The sequence below is a fragment of the Talpa occidentalis genome, unplaced genomic scaffold, assembly GCF_014898055.3.
Source record: "Talpa occidentalis isolate TD23 unplaced genomic scaffold, MPIMG_talOcc4v2.1 talOcc4.7, whole genome shotgun sequence".
In the NCBI taxonomy this organism is placed as follows: domain Eukaryota; kingdom Metazoa; phylum Chordata; class Mammalia; order Eulipotyphla; family Talpidae; genus Talpa; species Talpa occidentalis.
This window is the reverse complement of record NW_023605083.1, coordinates 117,479,589-117,494,835: the sequence shown is the minus strand read 5'-3', so window position 1 is coordinate 117,494,835 and position 15,247 is coordinate 117,479,589. Positions and strand designations below refer to the sequence as shown.

The 15,247-nt window shown below is 43.5% G+C and overlaps 1 protein-coding gene across 1 annotated transcript; it reads right to left on the bottom strand.

Moving 5' to 3' along the window:
* Nucleotides 1-1,889: 1,889 nt before the first annotated feature.
* Nucleotides 1,890-12,972, bottom strand: MRPL45 (mitochondrial ribosomal protein L45). Its single transcript, XM_037494204.2, has 8 exons — nucleotides 12,809-12,972; nucleotides 11,504-11,681; nucleotides 11,096-11,213; nucleotides 6,304-6,402; nucleotides 4,283-4,331; nucleotides 3,308-3,457; nucleotides 2,752-2,925; nucleotides 1,890-2,549 (listed from the first exon to the last, which is right to left on the bottom strand). The coding sequence occupies exons 1-8, from the start codon at nucleotides 12,932-12,934 to the stop codon at nucleotides 2,463-2,465; spliced, it is 981 nt and encodes a 326-aa protein (XP_037350101.1). The 5' UTR covers nucleotides 12,935-12,972; the 3' UTR covers nucleotides 1,890-2,462.
* Nucleotides 12,973-15,247: the final 2,275 nt, after the last annotated feature.

The window sequence follows — 15,247 nt, the reverse complement described above, 5'->3', positions numbered from 1 at the left end:
CCCTCTTCCCCTGTTGAGACCCTTCAACTTCCCCAGGCCCCCACCTGGACCTCAGAACAGTCAATGCTGTATTTTTGCTCTAGGTTCCAGCTACTTAACCTGTTTCCAAGCCAGTGAAGACGTGGTTAGGGGCACACCTCAGAATAATCCGTTGGTTCTGGTCTAGGCGGGAATAGAAAAATTGTCCCTATATTCACCGTAGTGAAGTAAGTCATAGGGAAAGAAATAAAAAACTCTTTTGCTTGACCATTATAGTTGATTTTAGCCTATTCATTACGGTGATTTTCTTCAATGTTATGGTAGCAAGATATGGAAAGAATGAAGCCCACTCAAATGCCCAGGCATCTACACTGCAGCCTTCAGTGGGGGCAGGAGGCCTGGCTAATTCTCACCAGTGCCCAGCTCTGTGGCTGGCACTACAGATGGCCTTGGCTGGCACTACAGATGGCCTCTGCTGGCCCTTCCTGATCCTCTGCATCTGGTTCATTTACTCAGCTGGACTTGATCCTGAGGAAATGAAAATTGCACTTATCCTCTAGCTCGCTGGTGGCAGCTATTGCTTAGCTGCTCTTTAGAATTATCTAGAGACCGCCACACGAGACAGATCTAGGAGAGTGTGGTGAGTTTATCCAAAGTGCTGTTTTTACATATTTAGAGATATGAATGTGTCATTTTCCCATTAGTGATGCTCTATGTCTTTGAGTCCCTCCCCTCGCCAGATGACTTCCCTTTACCACATATAGCTGTGGACCCCACTCAAAGCACTTCCCTTCTCATTTTGCCTTAATCCAGGGCTCAGGCCAATAGGATGAGACCAAATCTCATTGGGGCAGTAATGCCTCAAACTGATGTACATTTTAAGCCAAAGGGTTGAGACTAAGTAGCATGATGAAAGGGGCTGCTTTGGATTAACCCACCAGGGCTGTCTCCTCCTTAGGCACACACATCTTCCCACAGTCAATGCTCAGCATTGCTGTAAAAACATCAACTTTCCCCGGCAAGGCCTGACCTGTTTGCCTCTTTGCTGCAATGGTTATTTTAGAGAGACTGAGGTAGGTTCTTCTCAACTTGATTCTAGTTTCTTTGGACTTTCCACTCAGGGTAAGGTCAGACCAAATTCATCCTTACCCTAAGCGACAGACTCCTTAAAAGAAAATTCAACGGGGGCCTCCCCGGTGGTGCAGCGGTTGCGCACTGGGCTGCGAAGCTGCCCGCACCCTCTGCAGCGCCGGTTCCATCCCCGGCTGCTCCCCGGCCACTGGAGGAGGGTCCCACATGGCGCGCAGACCTCTCCTGCCGCCCGCTGCTCCCCTCAGCAGTGTACCTCGGTCCTTCTGCCTGTTCTGCTCCCTGCTCTGGCTCTGGTGAATTCTCTCACCCTCCCACGCTTCTGACTGTACCCAGTGCTTATGTAAATAAATAAATAAATCTTTAAAAAAAAAAAAAAAAAAAGAAAATTCAACGGTTAAAAATACAAAGTAGGAGAAATAAGGTTCGACTTTTTAAGAGGAGCCCATGTTGGGCTGAACACAATACTACTATAGGCCAACCTGATACAGAGTGATTTGCTTTGTCACACTTTAGGTGACGCAGGGCACACAAGAATATGAAATCCCGCATCCTCCTCCTGGCAGTCCAGCTGGAGCTCAGGAACAAGGAAGGGACTGACTATTGCACTCTACACAGGTTCATATGCTAGTACCTTCTGCCTTCCCAGTGCAGGACTGAAAAGAACAGTCACCATCTCCAAGAGGTGCTAGGAATCAGGGAACCAAGTTTCCAAATGTATCGACTCTCCCATGATCTCCATTTTCCCCCATGCTTCCTGGGGTCACACCAGGATGCAGCTGAAAATTAAGAACACAATCCAAGGGCTGAGAAATCAATGATTTCTTTGGGTTTACATTCTTCTGTGAAATACAAACGCAGATTCAGTGAGTCAGGATGTAAGAAAAGACCCTCTTTAATGACAGTATATTTTATAAACACAATTTTCCCCAAATTTGGATCTTCTGAAAGTCACTCTGCCGATTAAGCTTATTTTCTACTGCTGCCATTTAAAGGTTGGTCTACATCCAGCCTAAGCCAAGAGACATGTACAGAACCCACCACAATTTGTCCAACACCCTAATGTTGTTTTATTTCTGTGATCTATGCCCTGTGATTAGAAAGAAAAGTCTGTCGGTTTGCTCCAAAATGTCCCTTCTGCAGGAGTCAGCTGTTCTTTGAAATGTGCTGTCTTTCATTTAAACTCAAGCTATATATGAAACTGTGGGTCCACAGCTGTGCACAGCAGCCACCCACTTGGGCCTAGCGATCAATCATGGTGTCAGTTGCCAAGGATGAGATTGCTGAAAAGACCCAAGCAGGACAGGAGAGACAAAGGCAGTTCTCTCTATAGCACGATGGAAATGGACAGTTTCACAGTTTCCATGCCTTATTCATAGGAACCATTTCTGCCATCAGGCTAGCTGAGACTTATGGGTCTCTCCTCGGGACTCTTCATAATCTTCCCCCAGGTTCAACTGGGGACCAGGGATCATCACCGTCTGAAAGAGCAGGAAGCTGAGTTATCTACCGTCCAAGCCCACGGCTGACCCAGGAAAGATTCATCCTCACTTCCACCCCCAATAGGAGAGTCCTCCTCTGGTGCTGCATTACTCCCCACTCCACTAGGTGGCTCCCAATACAAGCATCTCTGGATGCCAAGAATATGCTTTATAAAATCTTATATTATTTAAACTGTTTTACCTTAATAATGGGCTGCTTAGGAGGTGCCCATGGGGGAATAATTTTGCCATGCATTCTCCAGCTCCCATAGGGGTTCGTCAGGTGCCTTTCAAACACAACATACTCCAGGACATCCTTCGGCACATCTTCTTGTCCATACATCAACCGGCCAAACCGATCATAGATGGCCAGAGTCTATAACAACGAAAACAAATCTGTCCTGTTAGTCCTCAGAGTCATTTGTTTTGGTTTTGGATTTTGCCACACAACCATATTTGAAACAACCATAACAAAAGATATCATGGGTAGAAAAAAATTACCTCAGAATTCTGAATCAAAATCAGCCAACTAACACTTTACTCCTAGAGGGTGTGTGACTAGGGAGAGGAAGGGGAAACAAGGTGGGCGAGCATGTCCTGTCCCTGTGTCAGCAGAGCTAACATCCAGCTGTGGGAAATGCACAGTGACAGTGAGGAAGACTGTGGTGAACCTTTCCTTAGAACCCATAGTCCTGGGATTCCAGAGGCAGGTGCCCCACCTGAGCGTGAAGGAGAAGGAAAGTAATCTGTGCCCCTACCTGGCGGGTGTGCATTCGGACAGTGACCTGGCCAAAGAGGTTGCCCTGGTTCAGCAGATGGGAACAGCGAACTTGAACCACCTGGGCTGGTTCTAGAGATTCGACAAAGCTCCAGCGCACAGTCTTATATTTGATGTCCCAGACCATGTCCTGAGAGCAGAGAACAAGTTCAATTGGGTTTAACCTCCCCCTAGGGAGGCTGGTGCTTCGCTCCATATGTGCTCCCACTTCCTGCGATGTTAGAGACAGTAATGCAACTCCCCACCAGATGCTTTCTAAGGCCTATTTTCTCTCTCCCCTTCCCAAGTGTTCACTAATCTACTGTTCAAGCTCACGTCGCAACAACTCTTTTCATCTAAATCACAACTCAAGACCCACCAACCTCCTAAGGATCCTTCATCAAATCAGTAAAAACTACACACCACACTGCCAGCTTACCTGACACCCCCCGCCCCGCATCCCTCCCATACATGTCACAACCTGCAAATTACTGAGTGCATTTCTGTCGACGGCATGTCCCTCCCTTGTACCTTTTACCAGTGAAAGGTGGGATTCTGCAGGGATATAAAGGCTAAACCGCTAAGAGTAGGTTAGCTATATTCATCCCTGGGGAGATGAGGCTAAATTGATAAAAACTCAAGTTCTTGTTCTAGCGGCTATAACTAAACCACAAAATTCCTATTCTTGGGGCTTTTCTAAAATACCTGACACCTCTGTTACCACACAACACATGCCTGTGAAAGCCCGCCAAATCCGCAGTGCAACATGTGTAGGGTCAGTCTGACGAGGGCCCAAGGATTCAGTAGCACTGGCCCTTAGCAGCTTTCATGTCAAGTCATTATCACTTAGCCAAAAATAATGGCACTTTAGCTTTTGCCTTAAACTTCCTATACTTTCGAAACAGACCCTTCTCAAGAAACCCAGGGGTGATGCCTAGAATCTGCCCAAACAGTTTTGAGGAGAATGGGAACCTACCGGAAAACAGTTTTCTGTTACCAACGCATGAAGTCGGTCATGGTCTGAGCTAGAAAAGAAAAACAGATATATTTATATAGATCACTGACTCCTCTTTTCATGATGCCCTGTATGAAAGTTGAAAATGGTCCTGAAAATGGAAAACAATTTATTTTCATAAACATCTTCTACACACTTACTACAAGCCAGATAATATGCTAAGTCCTAGGGACACAAAGATGAACCATTACATGACACAGCTGAGCCCCCTGAAATGCAACAGCAGAGTAAAGTTAGGTTTGAATCTCAGGAACAGATGGAACTTTCTCTGAAATTACCACACATCCATAAGATGGACAACAGAACCTCACTGGGACATGAGAGGACAATTTTCGCTCTAGAGTGCTGCAGGAAACACAACACAAATAGCAATCAAAAGTTCATCTCATCTCCTCTTATTGTGGACACCTCATCAGTACCAGCTAGGTTGGTCTTGTATCTTCACTCTCATCTTGGAACCTAGCTAAAAGATTATCATCTGTATTTTCTGGTCCCCCTGTCTTCAGCTCCCCTCCATCTTTGCTGCTGCCAGAGATAGCAAGAATATATAGAAAAAGAAAGAAGGAATCATTATGATACATCATAAAAAAAGTCAACTAAATACCCAAAGAGCAAGAAACCTATCAGACACACAGAGAATAGTGAAATGGCACAACTACTGCTTTATCATGTAAATGCACTAAACTCTCCCTTTAAAAGGTAGATATTAGCAGCTGAATTAACAAAGAACCATCTTCCATTTATATGCCTTCTAATGGCTAAAGTGGTAAATGTATTTTTAATCACAATAAATAAAAGCCCTTATTAAAATAATTTTTAAATAAATGATTATATCTTTGACTTTTTAAAAATTCATCAAAATAAATTTAGAGATCTAACTGGCTTTATTCAAAGATTCATAAATTGGACAGCATCTAATCTAGCAAGTAGAAAGGCGCTGGCTGGTTTTTTTAAAAAAACACCTATTTGGGGGCCTCCCGGGTGGTGCAGGAGTTAAAGACACAGGGCTATCAAGCTATCACCAGAGTTAGATCTCTGGCCAGGGAGCAGACCTCTCCTGTGGCGCCTGATGCTCCCCTCAGCAGTGTATCTTAGTAGATCAGCCTGTTCTGCTCCCCACGCTGTCTCTAGTGAATCCTCTTACCCCACACACCTCTGGCCTACACCCCTGTTCTTGTATGTTTAAAAAATATATTAAATTTAATTTAAAAACACCTATTTGTTAAAAAAAATTTCAGACCTTCAAAGGAACCAAAACCAAAAGGAAAAGAAATAAGATAAAACAAATGTGTGGAAGATATAGATTTTATCAGACACAGACTTTAAAATAAGTATAATTAGTACAGCTATTTACAATAGCAAAGATATGGCAACAACCTAAGTGGTCACTGATGGATGGATGGGAAAACAAAATGTGATACACACAATATACTACATTATTCAAGCATAAAGCAAGATGAAATCTTACCACTTGAGACAACACAGATGGACCTCAGGGGCATTATGCTAACTAAAATAAGTCAGACAGAGTAAGTCAAATACTATATGATCTCATGTGGAATCTAAAATAAACAAATAAAAAAAACCAGTCAAACAAAAGATACAGAGAACAGATTGAGAGTAAGGATGATGAAATGGGTGGAGGGGGTTGAAAGGTATAAACTACCAGTTATAAAATAAAGTCAAAGGGAAGTAATATACAGCATGGTGACTATAAGTAATGACACAATATTCCCTGGTGGCCCTGAGAGTAAATCTCAGTCATTTGGCAGAAAGTTCCAACGCCTGTGAGTCAAGCTGAGCCAGACCAAATGGTGAAAACTCCCAGAAGCAGGGCGAGAAATCAAAGACAGTACCAGACTGCAATTACTCCCCATATAGGAAGTTCTCCTACCCCAGAACTCTCTACCTGAAAAAGGAAAAAACCCTGTGCTCAAAATAACAGCTGCTTATAGTGGGTATAAGATAAGGAATTCACTTACTTATTTAAACAAAGGTGAGCCTCAATGAAGATATCCTTAGCTTTTTCAGGGAAGTCCTTTATTTTAAAATTAGCATCATGTTCTCTTATCTTCTGGATTCTGTAAAATTAAACATGTGAATCATTTCTGAAGAAGATTCCATAACTCACAACTTACATTAACTTCCACTAATGTCTATCCATTTATTAAATAATTGTTTTTCAAATGTTCCAAGTTCGGGCCTCCTCGGTGGCACAGCGGGTTGACTACCACGCTGTGAAGCTGTCCACAGCCTCTGCAGTGCGGGTTCGATTCCTAGCCAGCCAGGGAGAAACCCACATGGTGCGGCAGACCTCTCATGCCGTGCCTGCTGCTCCCCTCAGCAGTGTCTTTGGTCCGTCTGCCTGTTCTGCTCCCTGCTCTGTCTCTAGTGAATTCTCTCACCCTCCCATGCTTCTGACTGTACCCCAGTTCTTGTATAAATAAATCTTTAAAAAATAAATAAATAAAATTATAGAACTTGGCCAAGTTCTATAAATTTAATATTATAACTCACACTTAAGTCAATCATTCTAAACAAAGACCAAGGCTTCTCTCATAGTGAAATTTCAGAATTCTAGAATGAAAGAAAATACCCTATCAGCATTAAGAAAAAACACTGATTTCAAAAAAACAGATTTCAAACAAAAGCTCAAAAGTCTGAACAACACTGAGCTTCTAAGTAGCAACATTAGAAGTTGAAAAGACAATGGTCCAGGGCTTTTAACAGAGGAAAAACTATTTCTAGCCCAGAATTCTAGCCCAAAGTTAGATTTGCAAGATCTCATTTTCTACCATGCACCCTTTCTCAGAAAGCTGTGGGGGAATGCATTCTAGCAAAAAAAAAAAAAAGTGGGATAAAACATGAAAGAGGAAGATACAAGATCCAGGAATAGGGAAAAAATACAAGAGTAAGACAGAAGGAATATTAGGAAGATGATAAAAGTAGATCCCAAGCTGTACAGTGTGCCTAAAGAGCAACCATCCCAAACTGAGACAGTTAAGAAGGTTTCAGGAGAGATTTCTTCTTGAAAATGAAATTATTAAAATACTTAATGTTTTCAATGTACTGACAGAAAATTTATACAACCAGGGGCTCTATAAGCAAATGAAAAAAAAAAAAAAAAAACCCACTTTAGGGCCTCCCCGGTGGCACAGTGGTTGAGCGTGGGGTTGCGAAGCTGCCCGCAGCCTCTGAGGCGCCGGTTCGATCCCCAGCTGCTCCCCCGCCACCAGAGGAGGGTCCCACATGGTGCACAGACCTCTACTGCCGCCCGCTGCTCCCCTCAGCAAGTGTACTTCGGTCTTTCTGCCTGCTCTGCTCCCTGCTCTGGCTCTGGTGAATTCTCTCACCCTCCCACGCTTCTGACTGTACCCAGTGCTTGTATAAATAAATAAATAAATCTTTAAAAAACAAAACAAAACAAAACCACTTTAACTCCAGAAAAAAAAATATGCAGGGAAGGAAAAGTAATGGTAATGTAACACATAACACTGATGTCAACAGCATTTTCAAATGTTAACATTAAGAGAGAATATATAATGTTAATATAATGTTAATTAAAAGAAGATGGGGGCCTCCCTGGTGGTGCAGCAGTTGAGCGCTGGGCTGCGAAGCTGCCCGCAGCCTCTGCAGCACCAGTTCGATCCCCAGCCACCGGGTGAGGGTCCCACATGGCGAGCAGACCTCTCCTGCTGTGCCTGTTGCTCCCCTCAGCTCCCCTCAGTCTGCCTGTTCTGCTCCCCGCTCTGGCTCTGTTGAATCCTCTCACCCTCCCACGCTTCTGACTGTACCCAGTGCTTGTATAAATAAATAAATCTTTAAAAAAAAAAAAAAAGAAGATGGGACACCATAATCAAGTGGAACTTATCCCAGGGATGAAAGTTTAGTTTTACATTCAAGTCAATTAATGGGGCCTCCCTGGTGGTGTAGGGGTCAAGTCTCAGCACTATCAATGCTAAGGCCTGAGTTGGATCCCCAGCCAGGGCACTAACCCACATAGGGTGCAGCAGACCTCTCCTGTCTCACCTGCTGCTCCCCTCAGCAGTGTATTTCAGTAGATCTGGCCTGTCCTGTTCCCCTCTCTGTCTCTGGTGAATCCTCTCAACTCCTGAACCTCTGGCCTATACCCCAGTTCTTCTATGTAAAAATAAGTAAAATCTTAAAAAACAAAATCTTAAAAAAAAAACTTAAAAAAAAAGTCAATTAATGTAATATACTTTATCAATAGAATAAAGGACAAATACCACATGATCATTTCAATAGACACAGAAAACAATTTTGGCAAAATACTCCCTTTACAATCTTTGCTTCCTTGCTTACATTGTTTTGATTCCCTAGAATGTTATTCCTCATTACACCCTTCCACTTCCAGCCAATCCCTCAGCTTCAAGGCAATTCTTTAGGCCTCAGTTTTATTTATTTTTTAAATTTTTAATTTATTTTTTGCATAGAAAAACTGTGGTGTAGGTCAGAGGTGCAGGGGGTGAGAGGATTCACCAGAGACAGAGTGGGAAGCAGAGCAGGCAGATTTACTGAAATACACTGCTGTGGGGAGCAGCGGGAGAGACAGGAGAGATCTGTTGCGCGATAAGTGGGTTAGCTCCCTGGCTGGATATTGAACTCAGGTCTTAGTGGTGATAGTGCTGAGACTTAACCCCTAGGCTACCAGGAAGGCCCCCTAAGTCTCAGTTATAAATGTCATTTCCTCAGGGAAGCCTTCCCTGAATTCCCAGACCAAGTTATCTTTTCCTGCCATATGTTCCCAGAGCACTCATACTTCATGTACCTGTAATTACTTGTATGCAATGATCATTTAATAACTGTTTTCTTCCCCTAGATGATAATTCTAAGATAAATCCACATATGTTTTGTTCATCATTAACCCTAGCACCAACGCTCACAATCCAGGAGAATAATACATGACATGAAAGGAAATCACTGCAGCAGAATTAATAGAAGTAGTAAATACTCAGTTACAGCTGCAGTTGCAAAGGCAGCTCCCAAAAGAGTTAAGGAAGGCTTAAAAGTTGACACCATGTCCATGTGGTTCTTGAGGAATGAGTTGGAATTACCAAGAAAGGAGAAAAAGACATTTTCAGGCAAAAGACAGGTTGTGCAGAGGTAGAAGCGTGGTATAGTAATTGTCAGGAAATTGACAATTTGTTTGGAAATGCTTAATTTTGGGATGAGAAAATTAGGACATGATGATACTGGAGAGGAAGGCAAGAATCAAACAACAAAATACCTGAATACCACTAAAAAAAAATCTAGATTTTGAAACTCTTCAGGAAATAGGGAACCGTGACAGAGTTTTAAGCAGGAAATGTGGTGTGGTAAGACCTGTATTTAGAGAAATAAATTTTGGTCATATGAAGAATTAACACTGACTCAATACACTTGCACAACAGAAGTCTATACATGACCCTAAAGAACCTATCATTTAGGTGTAGTCAGGGCCCAAGTGACAAATACTAAAAGTCTCTCTTAGAAAAATGTTTTGGTTCTGCTCTTTTTTTTTTTTTAAGGATTTATTTCATTCATATAAGAGCTGGGGGTGCAGGCCTAAGGTGGGAGCGGGGGGAGAGGATTCACCAGAAACAGAGTGGGGAGCAGAACAGGCAGATCAACTGAAATACACTGCTGAGGGGAACAGAGGGTGAGACAGAAGAGGTCTGCTGTTCCATGTGGGTCAGCTCCCAGCCAGCTCCTTAGCCACTCATGCTGCAGTGGCTGCGGATAGCTTCATAGTGCTGAGACTTAAACCCTTGTGCCACCAGGGAGGTCCTGGTTCTACTACTTAATTAAACCCAGTTAGTTCCCTAGAATAAGTCTGTCTTCCTGACCCTTTTTAGATTTTCTTACTCTTTGAAGTTTGAACTCCAAAGTACTTTTCATATAAATATGTTCTTTTATTATTTAAAATTATAAAATACGTGATCAAAAGTGTGTCCTAAAAACTTCAACTCCCTAGCTAATGTGATAACACTACCAATAAAGGTAGAGATGCTAGGCCTCCCTGGTGGTGCAAGGGGTTAAGACGCAGTCTATGAAGCTATCCGCAGCCACTGAAGCATGAGTTCGATCTCCAGCCATGGAGGAGACCCATAAAGCGCAGCAGACCTCTCCTGACTTGCCCGCTGCTCCCCTCAGCAGTGTATTTCAGTCAGTCTGCCTGTTCTGTTCCCCTCTCTGACTTTGGTGATCCTCTCACCTCCCACACCTCTGGCCTATACCCCAGTTCTTGTATGCATAAATAAATAAATCTTCAAAAAAAAAAAAAAAAGGCAGAGATGCTAAGAATCTGACTGCCCATGTTATTCTACATTATCTACAAACTATTACAGAGAGAAAATATTTTTTAATTATCAAGGGACTTAGAGCCAACACAAAATTAACCCAAGATGGTTCTTTTTTTTTTTTTTTTAGATTTATTTATTTATTTATACAATCACTGGGTACAGTCGGAAGTGTGGGAGGGTGAGAGAATTCACCAGAGCCAGAGCAGGGAGCAGAGCAGGCAGAAGGACCGAAGTACACTGCTGAGGGGAGCAGCGGGCGGCAGGAGAGGTCTGCGCGCCATGTGGGACCCTCCTCTGGTGGCCGGGGAGCTGCCGGGGATCGAACCGGTGCTGCAGAGGCTGCGGGCAGCCTCGCAACCCAGTACTCAACCGCTGCGCCACCAGGGAGGCCCCCAAGATGGTTCTTTTTGGAATAAAATGGCAACAAGAAATTTTTACACAATATACACTCCCAGTTGTCTCAGATACCTACGACAATTTTGATGCCACGTTCTTCTTCAACCGCTCAGTTTTCTGTGCCAGTCCTTCCTTTGAAAGAGAGGATACGCGTGCATCACCCTCAGGAGGAACATAGGCATCAAAGATACCAGCTGTAATGATAAGGAGAAAAATAAGAAAACATTGAAAGATTGGGAAAAAGTCATCTTGAGATCATATAAAATTGAGAGGCTCTTGGATATAAAAGACTTCTATATAGGGGGAATTCTGTCTCGTTAGGGGGAAAAAAAAGAATAAATATCTGAGAGCCTCTGTCTGCAGACATTCCACCCTGCCTACTAGGAATAATGTGAAAACAAAATCATGGTGCAAATCATTCCACCTTCCAGAAGATCTCTGGCAAAAGGGTATTTAATCAGGGTCTTAGAATATCGCATCTCACCTGTACAAGCCAGATGTAAAGGACGGTCCAAACGTTCAGGAGGAATGACCACTCCTGCTTTCCGGGCATGCTCTAAATACTCCTTTTCCGATTTATACTTAGGTTCATAAGCAGGAGGTGTGAAACGTTTTTTAGTTCTCACTGGAACTACAGCTGTGGACTGAGTCACCAGGACTGGCTGAAAGGGCAGGAAAAGGTTAATTGCCCTGGAAATAAAAATCTACCTTCTTGAAAAACATTCTAAACAGGCCTCCCCGGTGGCGCAGGTTCGATCCCCGGCTGCTCCCCGGCCACCGGAGGAGGGTCCCACATGGCCCGCAGACCTCTCCTGCCGCCCGCTGCTCCCCTCAGCAGTGTACCTCGGTCCTTCTGCCTGCTCTGCTCCCCACTCTGGCTCTGGTGAATTCTCTCACCCTCCCGCGCTTCTGACTGTACCCAGTGCATGTATAAACAAAACAAACAAACAAACAAATAAATAAATAAAACATGCCTCTTAAAAAAAAAAAAAAAAAATTCTAAACAAAGATAGAAAGGTCACACCCAAAGGATGATACAGGAAAGAGAATAAAGTCATAAATCATGGGGGAGAAGTGTGTTACAATCTTAGCAGTTATAGATGTGTTTTACTAGAAGCCAGTAAGCAACCCTTACTAACACCACTCAACATTTACTAACGGTTTTCCTTTAGTAATTTACATCGGACAGGACTATGCCAATTCCTGAGGATGTAGAGTTGGTTAAAGCAAGGTTTCTGCTCTGAAAAAAAACCTTCAGTCTGATGGGCAACCTAAAATGAAGTGAATGGATTATTATTAAAAACACCTAATTCCTCTTCTTGGCATCTTCTCTGTATTTACTGAGATTATAACCTGCTCATTATTCTTTTTAGGAACCTCACTGTAAACCTTATTCTGTTGTTCTAGGTCCAAAATGATCAAAAAGCTGACTAAAGGTCATTTCTCTTGGCTGACCATGTTCAAGCAGGTACAGTGACAAAACGGGGCTCCCTCCTTACCAGCTACTGTTCAATTTAGGGCATTTAGAAGAAGTGAGTTCACCTTCCAAACCATTGCTTCTTTCCCACCAGGAGACCCAGACCATAGTTAAATCCGGACAACGCGAGGCCCTACCCATGCTCTTCCACTAGGCTACTTAAGTCAGTAGTTGGATCCGGTCTACCTCAAACTCTTCCCTAACCTAGGTGTGACGCTGATCGTCCACACACACCAAGGACAACCACAAAGTGAGTGTGTCCCTCTACTCTGTTCTCCTCCTTCGGTCCCTACTCGTCCTGCCCCTACCCACCTGCCGAGACCACCATCCTAAAGCCCTGGATAAGCAAGACACCCCCCGCGGCATGGGGGCTGCCATTTTGTTCGCGCAAAGGCCGTCGGGATTGAGTGAAGAGCCAGCGGCCCAGAGAAGGCGCATAGGTGGAGCTAGCTGGGATGTGGAATTTTCCAGGACGCGCGCCCTCCGCGGAAGGGTGAGAGGCCGCGAACGCGCACGTGCACGTGGGGTGGGGTGGGGGCGTGGAGTAGGACTGCGCGTGCGCAATAAGACCCGGTTGGGGGTAGGGTGGAATGCACGGCTGTCACGCGCCAAGCGGAGAGCGCTGGGGCGCGAGCTGCGCCTGCGCACTAGGGTTTCTGGCGGCCAGGAGTTGCTGCATTCCTGTAAGGTTGGGGCATTGCTGCACCTTGTTTCCATTCCGTAAAGAAGGGAAAGGTGCTTCGCTTATGAAGCAAGTGTTCGTCCTTGGAGGCATGGATCCCAGAAAGAGCAAAAATGAGTAGTGTATGACCTCAGTATCCTGCGTACCTTTAAACTTGAGCCCTAGTTGCCTAAACTGTACCGTGTGAAAAAAATTGTGTCAAATGTAGACACTTAATGACTACAGTTTACTGAATACACATAATGACGACTCTGTTATTGAAGCAAAAGACATGTGGACTGACAAAAACATTGTCATTTTGCCTTTCCCCCTAACAATTTCAGGAAAGAGGCACGGGATTGATATTAAATAATCGTTTACACTTAGAAATTATTTAGCGGGTGCCCCGCAATTTTCTAAACATGTTGCATCTATTAACTCAATTCTCACCACAAACAAGAGTAAGAGTTTCCTTTTACATTTGAAATGAGGCCTCAGAAAGTAAGTGCTCGTAGTTTGAGATCACCTGATTAATAACTAGCAGAGTAGGATTCAAATCCAAGCGTCTAACTCCAGAATCCATAGGTTACCAAGCTGGAATGCTTCACATTCGTTTGTTAAAGGGTTCATGATGTTGAGGTCATCCTGAATATCCAGTGCTGTAATCATTGTTAAATGGCACTCGTCATGCTTACCTGCAGATGCTTTTTTATACTGCTAATTAATGTTTATAGAGCACTTACCTACAGTATTTGGCAATGAATTAGGAGCGATGGGCGGTTCCTAAAGAATCTTACAGCCTATAATTGTAAGATTACATTGTAAGATTAATTGTGGAATTATAGAATTACTAGAAGGGCCCAGGCAAAATGCTAGGCAAAGGAAACAGAAATTACTTTGGGGTTTGGGGATCATATATATTGTCTTTAATCTTGACTTCTCAACTATATATAAATTCTTCAGGGTAAGAATCCCTCCCCCCCAAGTCCTAGCCACAGCTTTGAGCCTATAACACACTAATAGTAACGTGAAATTAGGTGCTATGTGTAGATGTTCAAAAATACATATTACAAATGTTTAAATGAAGAAATCTAATATTTTTCTAAAGATTTATTTATTTACACAAGCACTGGGGTACAAGCCAGAGGCGCGGGAGGGTGAGAGAATTTACCAGAGACAGAGCAGGGAGAAGAAAAGGCAGAAGGACCGAAATACACTGCTGAGGGGAGCAGGGGGTGAGACAGGAGAGGTCTGCTGCACCATGTTGGTTGCTCCCTGGCTGGCCAGGAATCGAACTGGCACTGCAGAGGTTGCAGACAGCTTCACAGCACTGCACTCAACCCACTGCACCACCGGGGAGGCCAGAAGAGATCTAATATCTTAATAGAAACATTATCTAATATCTATATTAGATATTATCTAATATCTAACTACTCTATACCAGAAAGTAAAACCCTAATTCCTTTTGCTACACTCCCCAAGTGCAGAAACCCTGCTTCATGATATGTAGTTGTTGATTAATACAGAATGTTGCTGTAGTCTGTCTGGGATTATTTGCTGCACTATTGAATTTTATGTTGATCTCACACAGTAGCTAATACAAACACATCTCAGATCATCTCTACCTGCCCTTTCTAATCAGTGACTCAAGGAATGCAAACTTCTTCCATATCAGCCTGGATCCAATGATTTTTTTTTAAGATTTATTTACATATACAAGAACTGGGATACAAGCCAGAGGTGTGTGGGGTGGGGGCGGTGAGAGAAGTCACCAGAGACAGAGCAGGGAACAGAATCGGTAGATGGATCGAAGACACTGCTGAGGGGAGCAGCCGGCGAAACAGGAGATGTCTGCTTCGCCATGTGGGTAGCTCCCTGGCTAGGGATTGAACTTGTGCTGCAGTGGCTGCAGATAGCTTCATAGGTTGTGTCTTAACCCCTTGCACCACCAGGGAGGCCCAGCCTGGATCCAATGATAAAGGAAGTTGATATAGTTTAATTCATTCAGAGATTAATTATAAATGGGTTTTTTTAATTAACCATTTTGGAGAAAATTTTTATCTTTATATCTCATTAACTTTGTGGAAAAT